The 12218-nt window shown below is 52.1% G+C and overlaps 2 protein-coding genes across 3 annotated transcripts; one reads left to right on the top strand and one right to left on the bottom strand.

The window, feature by feature from the left end:
- Nucleotides 1-3572: 3572 nt before the first annotated feature.
- On the bottom strand, nt 3573-11881 carry LOC119114208 (glucose-induced degradation protein 4 homolog). Of its 2 annotated transcripts, none has more exons than XM_037238406.1 (6): nt 11837-11881; nt 7306-7483; nt 6731-6898; nt 5488-5616; nt 4512-4615; nt 3573-4027 (listed from the first exon to the last, which is right to left on the bottom strand). In XM_037238406.1, exons 1-6 carry the CDS (start codon nt 11869-11871, stop codon nt 3964-3966), a joined length of 678 nt encoding a protein of 225 aa, XP_037094301.1. In that variant the 5' UTR covers nt 11872-11881; the 3' UTR covers nt 3573-3963. The 2 variants fall into 2 exon arrangements, with proteins under 2 accessions (XP_037094301.1, XP_037094302.1); XM_037238407.1 differs by lacking the exon at nt 11837-11881 and adding an exon at nt 9363-9709.
- On the top strand, nt 10040-11635 carry LOC119114207 (transmembrane protein 231). Its single transcript, XM_037238405.1, has one exon. It carries the CDS (start codon nt 10128-10130, stop codon nt 11058-11060), a length of 933 nt encoding a protein of 310 aa, XP_037094300.1. The 5' UTR covers nt 10040-10127; the 3' UTR covers nt 11061-11635.
- Nucleotides 11882-12218: the final 337 nt, after the last annotated feature.

The raw sequence follows: 12218 nt of genomic DNA, 5'->3' as shown, positions 1-12218 counted from the left end.
ACGTTTACCATCATCTACGTCCACGTCATGTACATATTCACAATGTCTGCATAGCACCAAAAAATTCCGCCGGAGCCCCTGAGTGTAATCATTAAAAAGAGTCTACTGAACTACTACGAATAGAAAATTGACGGCGTTTTATTTCATCCAATCATTTGGGGTCTGGTTTCTTCAGAAATTGACTAAAGTACATCCAGAATTGTATCATTGGGTGCCATCTGGCTTGTTTCAGTAAAAATGGTAAACATTTAGCAACAACAAATCAAATCTTTTCCTCCAAATCAAGTGTGTCATATCTGGTGATGTGCGACGTTTTTAGGGGTAGGGGGTCTTTGACCACGAGGGGCCCTTCGTCAACCCTGCGTCCCCCTGCCCTTACAAAATTCTGGCTGCGCACCTGCGTAGGTGAGCTCATTGGGTAACGAGTACGTGTACATCAATATAGTCGCATATGGCCACTGAATAGCCATCTCAACGAGCAACACTTTCACATCTAGCCTGCATTGCGCATGACAGTGACACCGCAGGGGTTTCATCTGCCACACATTCAAGCGGAAGCGCAACGGTCGCTTCCTGTTTCGAGGCGCGAAGGCTTGGCACAGCGTACCCCAGAACCACAGCAGGCTTGCAAAGTTGTGTGAGTAATGAAATGATCGTGGAAAGGCGTTCTCAACAAGAAAGCATTTGCTCCTGCCATCTGGGGATAGGTTGAGGGTCATCTTCTGAACTGATGATATAAGGAGTGTTTATGTTTTGTTTTACATTGACTGAAATTAATATATTTTATCACCGAAACTTTGGTGTGTCGAGAGCCTGCTCGTAAAAAGGTTGCGATAGCCACATGAATTGCGGACACTTAATCCTGTGAATGCATAGATAAATGCACCACAAATGACCATAGCACATAATGGTAAACTACGCGCAGATTCTACTCTTCCACAAGCAAAAGAGATATGTAACTTCTACCCTCTCAACTACACAGAACAGGTGCGCTTCTAAGCTGATGCAAACCGCTAGGCTTTCATATCTTATCCTTGTGGTTACGCACATGAACTCTTTGGAAAACATGTAGTAATTGTTGGTTATAATATGTAGATATAAACATATATATATATAAAAAGATATATAGATATAGATATATACATAAAGAGAGAGAGAGAGAGAGAGAGAGAGAGAGAGAGAGAGAAGAGAGAGAGACGAGAGAGAGAGAGAGAGAGAGAGAGAGAGAGAGAGAGAGAGAGACGAGAGAGAGAGAGAGAGAGAGAGAGAGAGAGAGGAGAGAGAGAGAGAGAGAAGAGAGGAGAGAGGAGAGAGATGAGAGAGAGAGGAGAGAGAGGAGAGGAGATGAGAGAGAGAGAGAGAGAGAGAGAGAGAGAGAGAGAGAGAGAGAGAGAGAGATGTATATATATATACATATATATATATATATATATATATATATATATATATATATATATAATGGATACCCAGAACATGAATGGACAAAATCCAAGAAATCGTTCGGTACCTGTACCCTTACGGCGACTTCCAAGACTTTGGCCCCGAATCATCTCGAGGAATCGACACCCATGCGTGTACTGGCGGCCTTACGCCACCGCAACAGCGCAACCAGCTGTGAGTCTTGTGAGTCACTGAGACTTGAGCCTTCTTTGGTGGCCGGCGGTTGACGTTGGGAGCCGGAACACCGAATACGAGCACCGCGATGGGAACACGTTCATGAGCTGAGGCAGTTCACTCGATCAGCGCTTCCCTTCCCCATTGCAGTTCCGGCCCCAAGGACGAGACAAGGTCAGCCTCGGTTTTGGACCGGCTGTGCCTGGCTCAGACGCAGGGAGGGGGGGGGGGGGGGGCGGGGGCGGCCAGAATCGGCAGCTACCCGCCGCGTAGAAAAACACGTGGCGATGAAGTGTTTTTCCCACCTGTCCCCTCATTCATGCATGACCGTATAAGCTTTGTCAGAATGCATTTGTGTTGTTTTCGCAATCATCCTTTCAGCCGCTGGTTACATCCTCTTGCTAGATCCGCCACTGCTCGGGGCCCCACAGCCGGATGGGCCGTCCCTCCGAACAGTGGTTCCCGCCAGTGCACAGATTACGCCGCACCAGTGGCGTCTCGAGTTGGACGTCGGCGGGGAGGGGGGGGGGGGAGGGGGCAGCGTGACGCCCGAAGGGGTCTGGACACGAGCCGAACTCGGCCGGACCAACCTGGCCTGACCAAAGTGGACCCTGACCAGACCCCGCCCAGAGTGAACCCTGAGCAGGCCCTGCCCACAGCTAACCTACCCCTGACCTGACCCTGATCAGATCCTGCCCGCAGCGAACCCCGACCTGACCCCGACCAGACCCTGCGCAGAGTGGAAACTGGCCAGACTGCCCGGAGTGGACACTCACCAGACCCGCCCCAGAGTGATCCCTGACCATCCCTGATCCTTGGGGATTCCTGATCCTAGGCGCAGACTAGACGCCGCCTAGGGTGGACATGGCCACATCCCGCCCAGAGTGGATCCTGACCTGACCCTCACCAAACCCCGCCTGGGATGGACCCTGACCAGACCCCGCCCAGAATAAGCCCTGATCTGAGCCTGTCCAGAGTGGACCCTCACCAGACCCGTCCCAGAGTGATCTCTGACCATTTACTGCCAGGGTCGGATCAGGACAGACTTTTCCAAGGGTGAACCGGAGCAGACCCAGCCAGAGGCGGACAAGGGCAGACCTTATCAGGGGTGGACAACGGCAGACTTTGTCCAGGATGGACAGACGCCCTGGTCTGCCCTGATCCGCCCCTGTCCGGAGCGGACCAGGGCAGACCCTGTCAGGGGCGGATCGAGGCAGTCCGAGGACGGGCGGTCGCGCCTCCGGGCCGTTCCGCCGCTCTGCAGACACTGGTCTCCGACGACAGCGTTTATAGGCTGGACAGCGCAGCAGCGGGAGGCGACCGCGACAAGCAGCTCTGGCCCGGCGACCGGATCGCCGTCCGGTCCGCCGCCGCGCCGATCACACGTCAGCAGGTGTCCTAGGAGACCGCCGCCACAGGGCACACCGGCGCAAACACGAGCGGGCTGCGACGACAGACGTCCACGGAGGGAGACAGGAAGCCCGGGGCGGGGGCGGGGCCCAAGCGTGACTAGGTCACCTCCGCGCTCGTCAACAACAGTTCGCAGACACACCGCGGCGCGACGTCGCGGTCGTCGTCAAATGCGCCAGGACTGACGCGACGGACGGGGTGCAGCGGAGCAAAAACGTAACCAAACGGCCGGAGCCCGGCTCGGCTAGGCGGCGGCCCGGGGCAGCGCCACCTCTCGACAGCGCTCACAGGAGTTCGTACTCGGCTTGCGGTGCTGTTAGTTCGCGGAAGCAGTCCCTCCCCCCCCCCCCCCCCCCGCCGCCGGTGGAGCCTGGCCGCTGGGAGAGTCCGCTGCCGGCGGCGGCTAACACGCGCGTCAACTGGCGCCCGACCGAGCGGCGTCGGCTCCAGCTCACACGGGGAAAGGGGGATCAACAGATGACGGTCGTCACTTCGTCGCTGGGCGAGGCAGCCATTGCGAGACAGAGGCCACGGATTGCGCTGGGGGGGGGGGGGGGGGGGACTGCCACAGTTACCACGAGACCCAAACATTCCTGTCCAGGAGTATTTGCGAGTTGCGAGGACATTGGCAACACCAAAATGCGACCTACACACTGCATCTGCTAATTTATGAGGGGTTGACTACCAGCCACAAGTCCATTCCAAACACACGTCGCCACTGCATCCCGGCTGCCGCGAGTCGGCGACTCCCGGCTCTGCACGCCGACTCTCCGAAGAAGCGACGCGTCCCCTCCGACCGCTTAACCCTAGCTGAAAGCACTGCGCGTCACACACCGACGCATCGCGTTCGGGGCGAGCCGCCGCCGCGGCACGGCAGCGCTGCCTGGCGGCGGCTGGCGGAAGCTCTGGCGGCGAGGCGGACGACACGCCTGGCTGGCCTCATCTGAACTCGTATATCTCGGTGGAGTGACTGGGCACGTGCTGTAACGCCAGCGACTGGTACCTGCAACAGAGCGGTCGTCGGGCGGTGTTGGTCACTGTGACACAGTCTGCACTCAAACCAAGACCATGAAGGCCTCACACCCCTCTCTTCTTCTTTATTTTTTTGAGGGGACGCGACGCATGTCCCGCCTCCTTTGATGAAGCGACTGCACCGGCTATGTTAGCGCTCAGCGGGCATGTCGCAACCAGGATTCCGAACCACTTGGAGCCGTTTGGGAAGACGAATCGAAACGGAGCTGAAACCTTGCCGCCATCTTACGCCAGATGTTACGCAATGTACAGCTAACGCCACTGACGAGAGATTATCGAGACGCCCGTGCGCTAGTTCTGCAGGGGACGACCGGAATGATGGCCTCATCCAACCCATGCCCGACACATTCACAATTTCCAACTCTCCATCACTACATCTTAGCAACTGCATGTCAGTGTGCAGCACATGAGCTGCGTAGAGCTGGCCAGTCCTCCGGTCCAGGAGGTGCACCTACATCTCGGATTTCTCGTGGTAGTAGTAGCCTTCGATCTGCGCTGACGACTTCATGAAGCAGATGTAGTAGAACCCGGCGAACGAGGCCCCGTTGATGTCCTTCACCTACCGATAGATGTCGCGTCAAGCGTGCGAAGCAATGGAAGACTGCGGACGGTTTCATGGAGTCAATTTACGGAGGGCGCAATTGGGATACACGCCGTTCTAGCGTGCGTAGCGTGAACGACTCGGCTTGGCTGATAAAGATTACGCATTAACTACGCACAAAATACAAATGGAATGCTAGACTGAAAATGGTCTGCTCATAACCTACATGCTCATCACTGCACTGCACGTGTACGCTCCCCCTGCCACGGCACGGTTTCAAAGGGCGGTGACCCGCGCTTAGTTTCACATAGTGTATCCCGACATGTACCATGGGCCCTTTACTGGCACACGGACCACACGGGGGCACTGGCTACCGTAAGATACGAGACCAGCGGGTCACAATCCGCTGGCAAGAATTGGCAGCCGACGCCGCGGGCGGACCCATGAACGGAGATACCGGATACGCGTGGGGGGGGGGGGGGGGGCGAGGGGCGAGGGAACAGGGTCGACCAAGGCGCCGAACGGCCGCACAGGTCACTGACGCCGAGCGCCGACCGCCCGGAGAGGTCACCGACCCGGTCCGGCGCCCAGCCACATAGGTCGGCGACCCCGTCCGGCGCCAGGTCGCACAGGTCATCGACCCCGGGCGCCGACCGCCCGGAGAGGTCACCGACCCCGAGCGTCGACCGGTAGTCGAGGTCGGTGACCGCTATTAGGTCGAAGGCAGTCGCGCCGCTGTGACGACACACGGTATATGATAATGAGCGGCTCTGGCGGCCGTCGAACGTCGACGAATCCCACCCGGCGGGATCACGCTAGGAGCTCACCAGTTAGTCCAGGGGTCCTGGGCGGCCCACCCGACGTCATGTTCAGGGACTCTGGACCCTCACCTGATGGTCAGGGATGAGGAAACTCTCCTTCCACCTCATGAACACCGAGTCGTACGCCTCCAGCGCGTCGTAGTCGAAGTCGTCCGTGTTGAACGTCTTGCTGAAGGCCGAGAACGCTTCGAACTTGCCCTGGCGACGGACAGGACGGCGTCTCTCAGTCACCGTCTGCGCCTCGCCGCCCCGGCCGGCGAGGCAGTGGACAGCGAAGCAGTGACCCGCGGAGCGGTGGCCAGCGAAGCAGTGACAGGCGAAGCAGTGACCGGCGAAGCAGTGACCGACGAAGACGTGACCGGCAAAGCAGTGACTGACAAAGCTGTGATTGGCGAAGCGGTTCCAGCTCGTAACCGTACAGCAGCAGGTGGACACATCAGCCAATGGGGGATGACCTGACAGCTAGTTCATACGAAATGCATTGGCTACAAGGCGTCTCATTCCCATATCAGTTTCAGCAGAACTCTGTGCAATGTTTTCAGATTTTTCAGATCTCGGGTACTGCATTTGTGACGTCTCCAGCAAATCCTGTATTTCCCAGTTCCAAGGAAGTAGGCTTCTGGCATGCCCATATATGGGCATGGCTGTCATGATAATCCCGGGAACTTTAGGCTCATCTCCATCAACGCAGGCCCCATGTTGCCCCCCCCCCCCCATCCCCACCCCAACCCCCATATTCCTCGACACATTAGCCAAAAATAAGAACAACTCAACTGCCCACAAAGCATGTATTTTCTAGGTATTATTTGATGGCCAAGGCTACATATCATGATGTTCAGTGATAACAGGGCGTGACTGTTGTCACCATGCAGATGATTCCTTACTATAAGTGATTGCAGCCTGTTGCATTTGGGAACCCATATGGACAAGACTTAGCAATGTCTTGGAGTAGCCTTTCTTTTATGAGCTTAGCCGTGGTAAGTGCAGCGATGTTAAGCGTCCGCGAAAAATAGCATCATTAGAAACGTGAAGATGCCCGCTGGTTTTGGACCCGCAAGGCCTGCCATCTCTTACTGGAGAGGTGGATGAGCTTGGACAAATGCAGCAAACTGCGATAGCTTTACGACTCGGTCGAGAAAAACGCAACCAACATAAGCGACTCATCCCGAGAAAACCATAACCAGTATCGCCACCACGCCGCATAACACAGCCGTACGCCCAGCGACGCTGAACAAGCCTGAACGAGCCCAGCGCCTGCCGCCGGGCCCCGCGAGCTCGAGCCGGCACCGGCGGCCCCGCCGGCGGCGCGTACCCAGTGTTTCCGGTCCACCTCCTCGTTGGCGTCCCACTTGCGGGTGAGGAACGGGTGCCGCCGCCCGATGATCTCGCCGTCAAAGTACGTCACCATGGTGGGGAAGTCGTCCGTCAGGTTGTTGATCTTGAGGTAGCCGCACAGGTACGCGCTGTCCAGGTCCACCTTCTGCGCGCGGGAGGTGGCCGCCCGACGGACGGGCGTTAGTGGGCTGCGGGACCGCCACCGGGCACGGTCCACACGCGCATCGGACGGTTAAGTGCCTGTGCCAGGACACTCAACAGTGCAAGGGTCGAATCCTATTTGGACGCCCCGCAGTTCCCACCGCGACCCATTCATGCTTCATTCAAAAGATGGTGCTGACAATGACTTATTCATCCAAAATGTGGTGCAGCAGTGTTGCAACCACAAAGTAATTGCTGGGAAATACAAACATGGCAATGCTTTATGTGTCATTATGATCTTTGGCTCTTAAGTATCCTGTTTAACCCCCCCCCCCCCTCCTCCCCCCAAAAAACACCACCAATGCGTCCACCGCAGGCTCATTCAGGTCTCCGCAGGCAGCAGTGGCGCACCTTCAGCTCCACCTCGACGTCGTAGCAGTTGCCCTTGGACTTCTGGTAGCCCTTGAAGACGGAGCCGTCGTGGAGGGGCGAGCGCACCACGCCCGGCTGGCGCGAGTTGAGCGGCGGCGGCGGCGCCTCCATGCCCTCCGAGCGCACCGGCATGGCGGCTGGGCGCTGGGCTGACGCGCTGCCGGCCCCACCGGCGGACGGTCACGTGGAGGTGACGGAGATGCGGACGGCGATGGTGGAGAGGTCAGACGGTCCCAGGGGCCCGCTGGTGAGCTGGGGCGAGGTACAGGCAGCTGTTGGAAGGGGGGGGGGGAAGGGAATGTCTGCAGGGGTGGGGTGACAGCTAGCAGCTGACAGACTGCCAGAGAAGGGTGCTGCGTGATTGTGAAGTGATGTGATGATGTGGCAATGTGATATGATGATGTGGTGATGGTGCTGGATGCAAAAAATGGACAGTGTGACAGTGGTCTCACCATATGAGGTTGATACACTATTGAGTATCCACTTTTACTTAGATATTATTATATCTTTTTAATCATTGTATGGGATTATTCTATGTCAATTACATAATTTATTACTATCATTGCTACACATGATCATGTGACAGTGGTCTGCATCTTCACCATATGAAGTTCATATACTATTGACTATTTGTTGACTTGGGTAATATGCTATCTTGTTTATAACATGAAGTTATTTTCTATTAGCCATACCACTTATAATATGTAGCTTGTCCCCATACATGATCATTATAATATGATGCTTTGGCTGAAGGTGTGCAGAGCATGATTTGGGCTGAGCTGAATTTGGACGTATTTGCCCTCCCACATGATGGGCCCTACTCACAACTACACAGTCCTGCTATTTGAGCCCTATATGCACCTATAAGGGTATATGGGTGGTGAGTTAAGCAGTTCATACAATCACCATGTGCATATATTCGTACACAAACGGGAGCTTGAGAATTGAGATTACAGATCCCAGTGCAATATCAACTAATAGTATTAAAAACAAAAATATAAATTTACTTTTACTGGCTACAGTTCCCATTATGGCCAGTAACATCAATGCTCTGTGCTGAACTGCATTGGTCACTAATCAAGATAACACAGGTGCATACTGACAGTTTTCAACATGACCGCATCTAATGCAAGCAACAAGGAACTATTTCCTACCCCACTGAGTGTGCTTAGCCTTCACAATCCCCTCACTTGGGGCAAATGCTTCAGCACCCATACCCAAGATCACAAAAAATGGATGATGAAAAAATAGCAGTACACCCAATACAAAAAAGCACCAGATGAGTAAAGTAATATGCTAATTGAGCAATACTGACATATACATGCAGTAAATATAAAACCTATGTGGGGCTGCCTAAGGTGATATTTTTTGTTACACACTGATCCATTTTTTCTGTAATCCTACCAGTGTCTGTTGCCCAGCATTTTACACTACTATTACCAAGCAGTTAGGACTAATAAAGCCATAAACAGCAAAATGAGCACCAGGAAGTACCAAGGCACACCTGCCTACCATTGCAAAGACCTTGTCACAAAAGGCATGCTTGGTAATCTAGCCTGCATAGAAGCCAGACTGCAAAAAATAAGTATCATGATAAATGTGTCTGGTATAGCAGCAACATTACCACAAGTGTTTTAGTGCATGTATGCTGCAAATCTGATGGTTCCAGAGTTTGTTGCATGGCTGCTACCAGCTTTGGCAAGTGAGACAACTTTTGAGAATTTATGATGTTCCAATGTTAATATCAAGGAAATTTACTCCAAAAACACATCATCAGTTTGAAAATTCAGTGTGATTTGGGCCGGCCTGGGTTTAGCACATGCAGGTGTGAGGCTTGGTGTTCAGATGCTGTGTCTGCACCTGGCATAGTGTGCAAGACTTTGCAGTGACATAGAAGAAGGAGCCCTAGGTAAATCACTACCAGTAGGAAATGATACCACCCAAAATTAGCATGCACTCATTATGCAAAGATTGCTACATAAATTCAATATACACATACTTTACCACATGGTACATAGAAAACAATCAATACCCACCTACAAAAAATGCTGTTAAAATCAGAGTTTTCCTTATTTCCCCTCAGATGAGCCTGAGTCAAGAACACTCGGCCTGAGCTGATCGATATGATCTGATCACTGACTTATCGAGCCCACGCAAAATGGGAGACTGTTGTTGCATCCAGCTTAAGCTTGGTTTTGGATAAAGCAACTATTTTGACGCTATGCACCACCCACAGAAGCAGACACCAAAATACGTCTGCTACAAGCTACTTCTGAAGGAATGATCGCACAGAATGTTGCAACAAAGACTTTACTGACACTGCACACGCTGCTAAATAGCACTTTCACAACTTGCTTGACTCGTTGCTCAATATCTTGCTCAACGCACTCGCAAACTGGGAGTCTGGTTGGACAAAAATATCCCTTGTTAGTTCAAGGACACAGTAGTGAACACAGTGAAATACTGTATACGTGCCCTCAGGCTTTGTGTAATGAGAAAGAAAGGTTGAGATAGTTTTTGAGAAAAATTTATCGATTTTATATAAGATGTTACCATCCTGAGCACAGAAATAAGGGCTATATATGCTCACAGCCCTTTCATAATGCTCAAGTTTGACGTCATCTCGGCTTCTAGGTAGGTGACATTTTTGGCGTGGGTAGCGCCACTCCTGCATTCCAAAACCAAAACAAAACAGCCGCAGCTCCGTGGAAGAGCCGCGCGCGTGGCGGTCGAGAGCGGAAGTGGGGCTGTGTGCATGATCTGAGCTCTACAGTTTACCCACGAGCAAGTACATCGTTGAGATGGGCTTTATAACAGTTTGGACTCGTTCGCCTGTAGTCAGCTATAGGTCAACTCTGTGCTCGAAGGGAACAATTTTTATTGGGCTGTGCAGTCTTCTGACGTTTGTTCCCCCCCTGCTCATCGCGTACAGGAGCCACGGATTTTGGTTGAAAGTTGATGCCTATCGTGAACAGCCTGACATTCATTTCAAGCATAATGTCATGGTCATTGTTGACACTAATCATCCAGACAATTATTTGATATGGTCCACCTTCCCTTCCCTCAATGCGATGGTGAGGGAAAATGTTCGAGCGCCAATTGTCTCAAGCTTTGAAGATGACGTGAACCGTGATGGAAAAAATGACGACCTCCACTTTGATTTGGAGTTTCCCCTGTTAGATGGTGAACATGTGCATGGAATCAAGCTGCTGCTTGGATTTGATTTCAAGCTGTACACAATGGTGAGACTTCACATGGACTGCCTGGCATATGTGGCCTCCTCTTCAGCCATACCAAGTGGCAAGTTAACAGTGCTTGGCGATTTGAAGTTCCATCAGAGAGAGCCTCTCAAGCACAGGGGGCGCAATGATCTGTACAATCAAGACATCATAATTGCTGACAGTCTGGAACCAGAAGATTATGATATTGGTGCTATCCTGGGCCGATATGCTGCAAGGAATTTAACCACCCATCTTGATAACCAGTACTTTATCTGGTCACCAAATGGAGCATCTTCTTCAGCTTTCCTGCTCAGGCTCCATCTCAAATACCCTGAGCAAACAATTATGTATACTCCTGGTGTTTGGCAAGTGTTGAAAATGGCGTGGGTTCAGTACCTGGCCATTTTGGTAGTGTTTGCTATGATCATTGCTAAAGTGAAGGAGTATGTGTTCACTAATCAGCTTGTTCCAACATGGAATGAGCTTTCTAATGTTCCCAAGAAGTACCTGTAGAAAACTCTTCTCACATGGTTTGTGAAAAAGACTGTGATTCTGCACCACTGTCATTAGTTTTGCCTTGTGTTTAAGTCCGCCTTGTATAAGAATTGAATGGCAGTCATCTCTTGCAATGTTTAGGATGACACTTAACAAATGTTTAACAAGGAAATATGTAATAAATGCCCACATCTCAAGTGAAAAATGGCCAGTTTAAATGTGCAAGGGTAATCATGAGGTATAGTTCAGCTTTTTGGTGTGGTTTGTAATTCTTTCACCTGTTTTGCCTTTGGTAGTAGGATACTTGAGTTCCTGTCAGTCACTTATCAGTAAGTGGGATCAGTGCCACAATGATGGGCATATGTGATCCAAGGTGATATTTTGTCTCAGTTGTGTCTAGTGAAGACAATCCTTGTTTTCTTTGCCAGCAGTTTGCTAGAATTATTAGCGAGTTATTGATTACCTAGTGTGTCATCATGCTGTTTTAGTTCTTACCATACCATAATGAATGCTGCCTACATTTTTCATCAGTGTGGTGATGACTCATCATTGTGTATTGTGCATGCTGCGCACAAATACATTTTTGATTTTGGGCAACGTGTCAGTTTCTCAACAACAGTTTGTGTGTCTGTTCTGGGGCCAATGTGACTGTGAACAAGAAATGACATAAGCAAGGAATAAGCAGCAGCTGTAGTGGCATTATTAGTGCCGTATTGTGCAGGCCACTGGTTAGGTCCGAAACAGTTGAAAACAGTGCCTGAACCTTGAATAAAGCGTGACCATCACCCACTTACCACCCCCAGATCTCGCACTTTCCCGGATTGGCCATCTTACAAACGGCCAAGTTAGGGGGGGGGGGAGGAGGCATGACCTCTACGGCTCATCCATCGGCCGGAGCTGGTGTAGACGCTCGCGGAGCAGGCGTCACGGTTGTGACGTGCCAGCCGATCACGCGCGACGCTCTGAGTCGGACGCGTGACTCTCTGAGTCGGACGCGTGACGCTCTGAGTCGGTCGCGTGACGCTCTGGGTCGGACGCGTGACGCTCTGAGTCGGACCCGGTGGAATAGACTCGCGGCACAAATAAACAGCATCGGTACCCGGTTTTCTCGCTTGCTTGAAAACCCTGTAGCATCCCGATGATACTCATCCCGATGATACACATCCCGATGATACT

This window comes from Pollicipes pollicipes, unplaced genomic scaffold (genome assembly GCF_011947565.3).
Source record: "Pollicipes pollicipes isolate AB1234 unplaced genomic scaffold, Ppol_2.1 Scaffold_7262;HRSCAF=8765_pilon_pilon_pilon, whole genome shotgun sequence".
In the NCBI taxonomy this organism is placed as follows: domain Eukaryota; kingdom Metazoa; phylum Arthropoda; class Thecostraca; order Pollicipedomorpha; family Pollicipedidae; genus Pollicipes; species Pollicipes pollicipes.
Note: the sequence above shows the minus strand (reverse complement) of the source record. Positions and strands in the feature narration are given on the sequence as shown.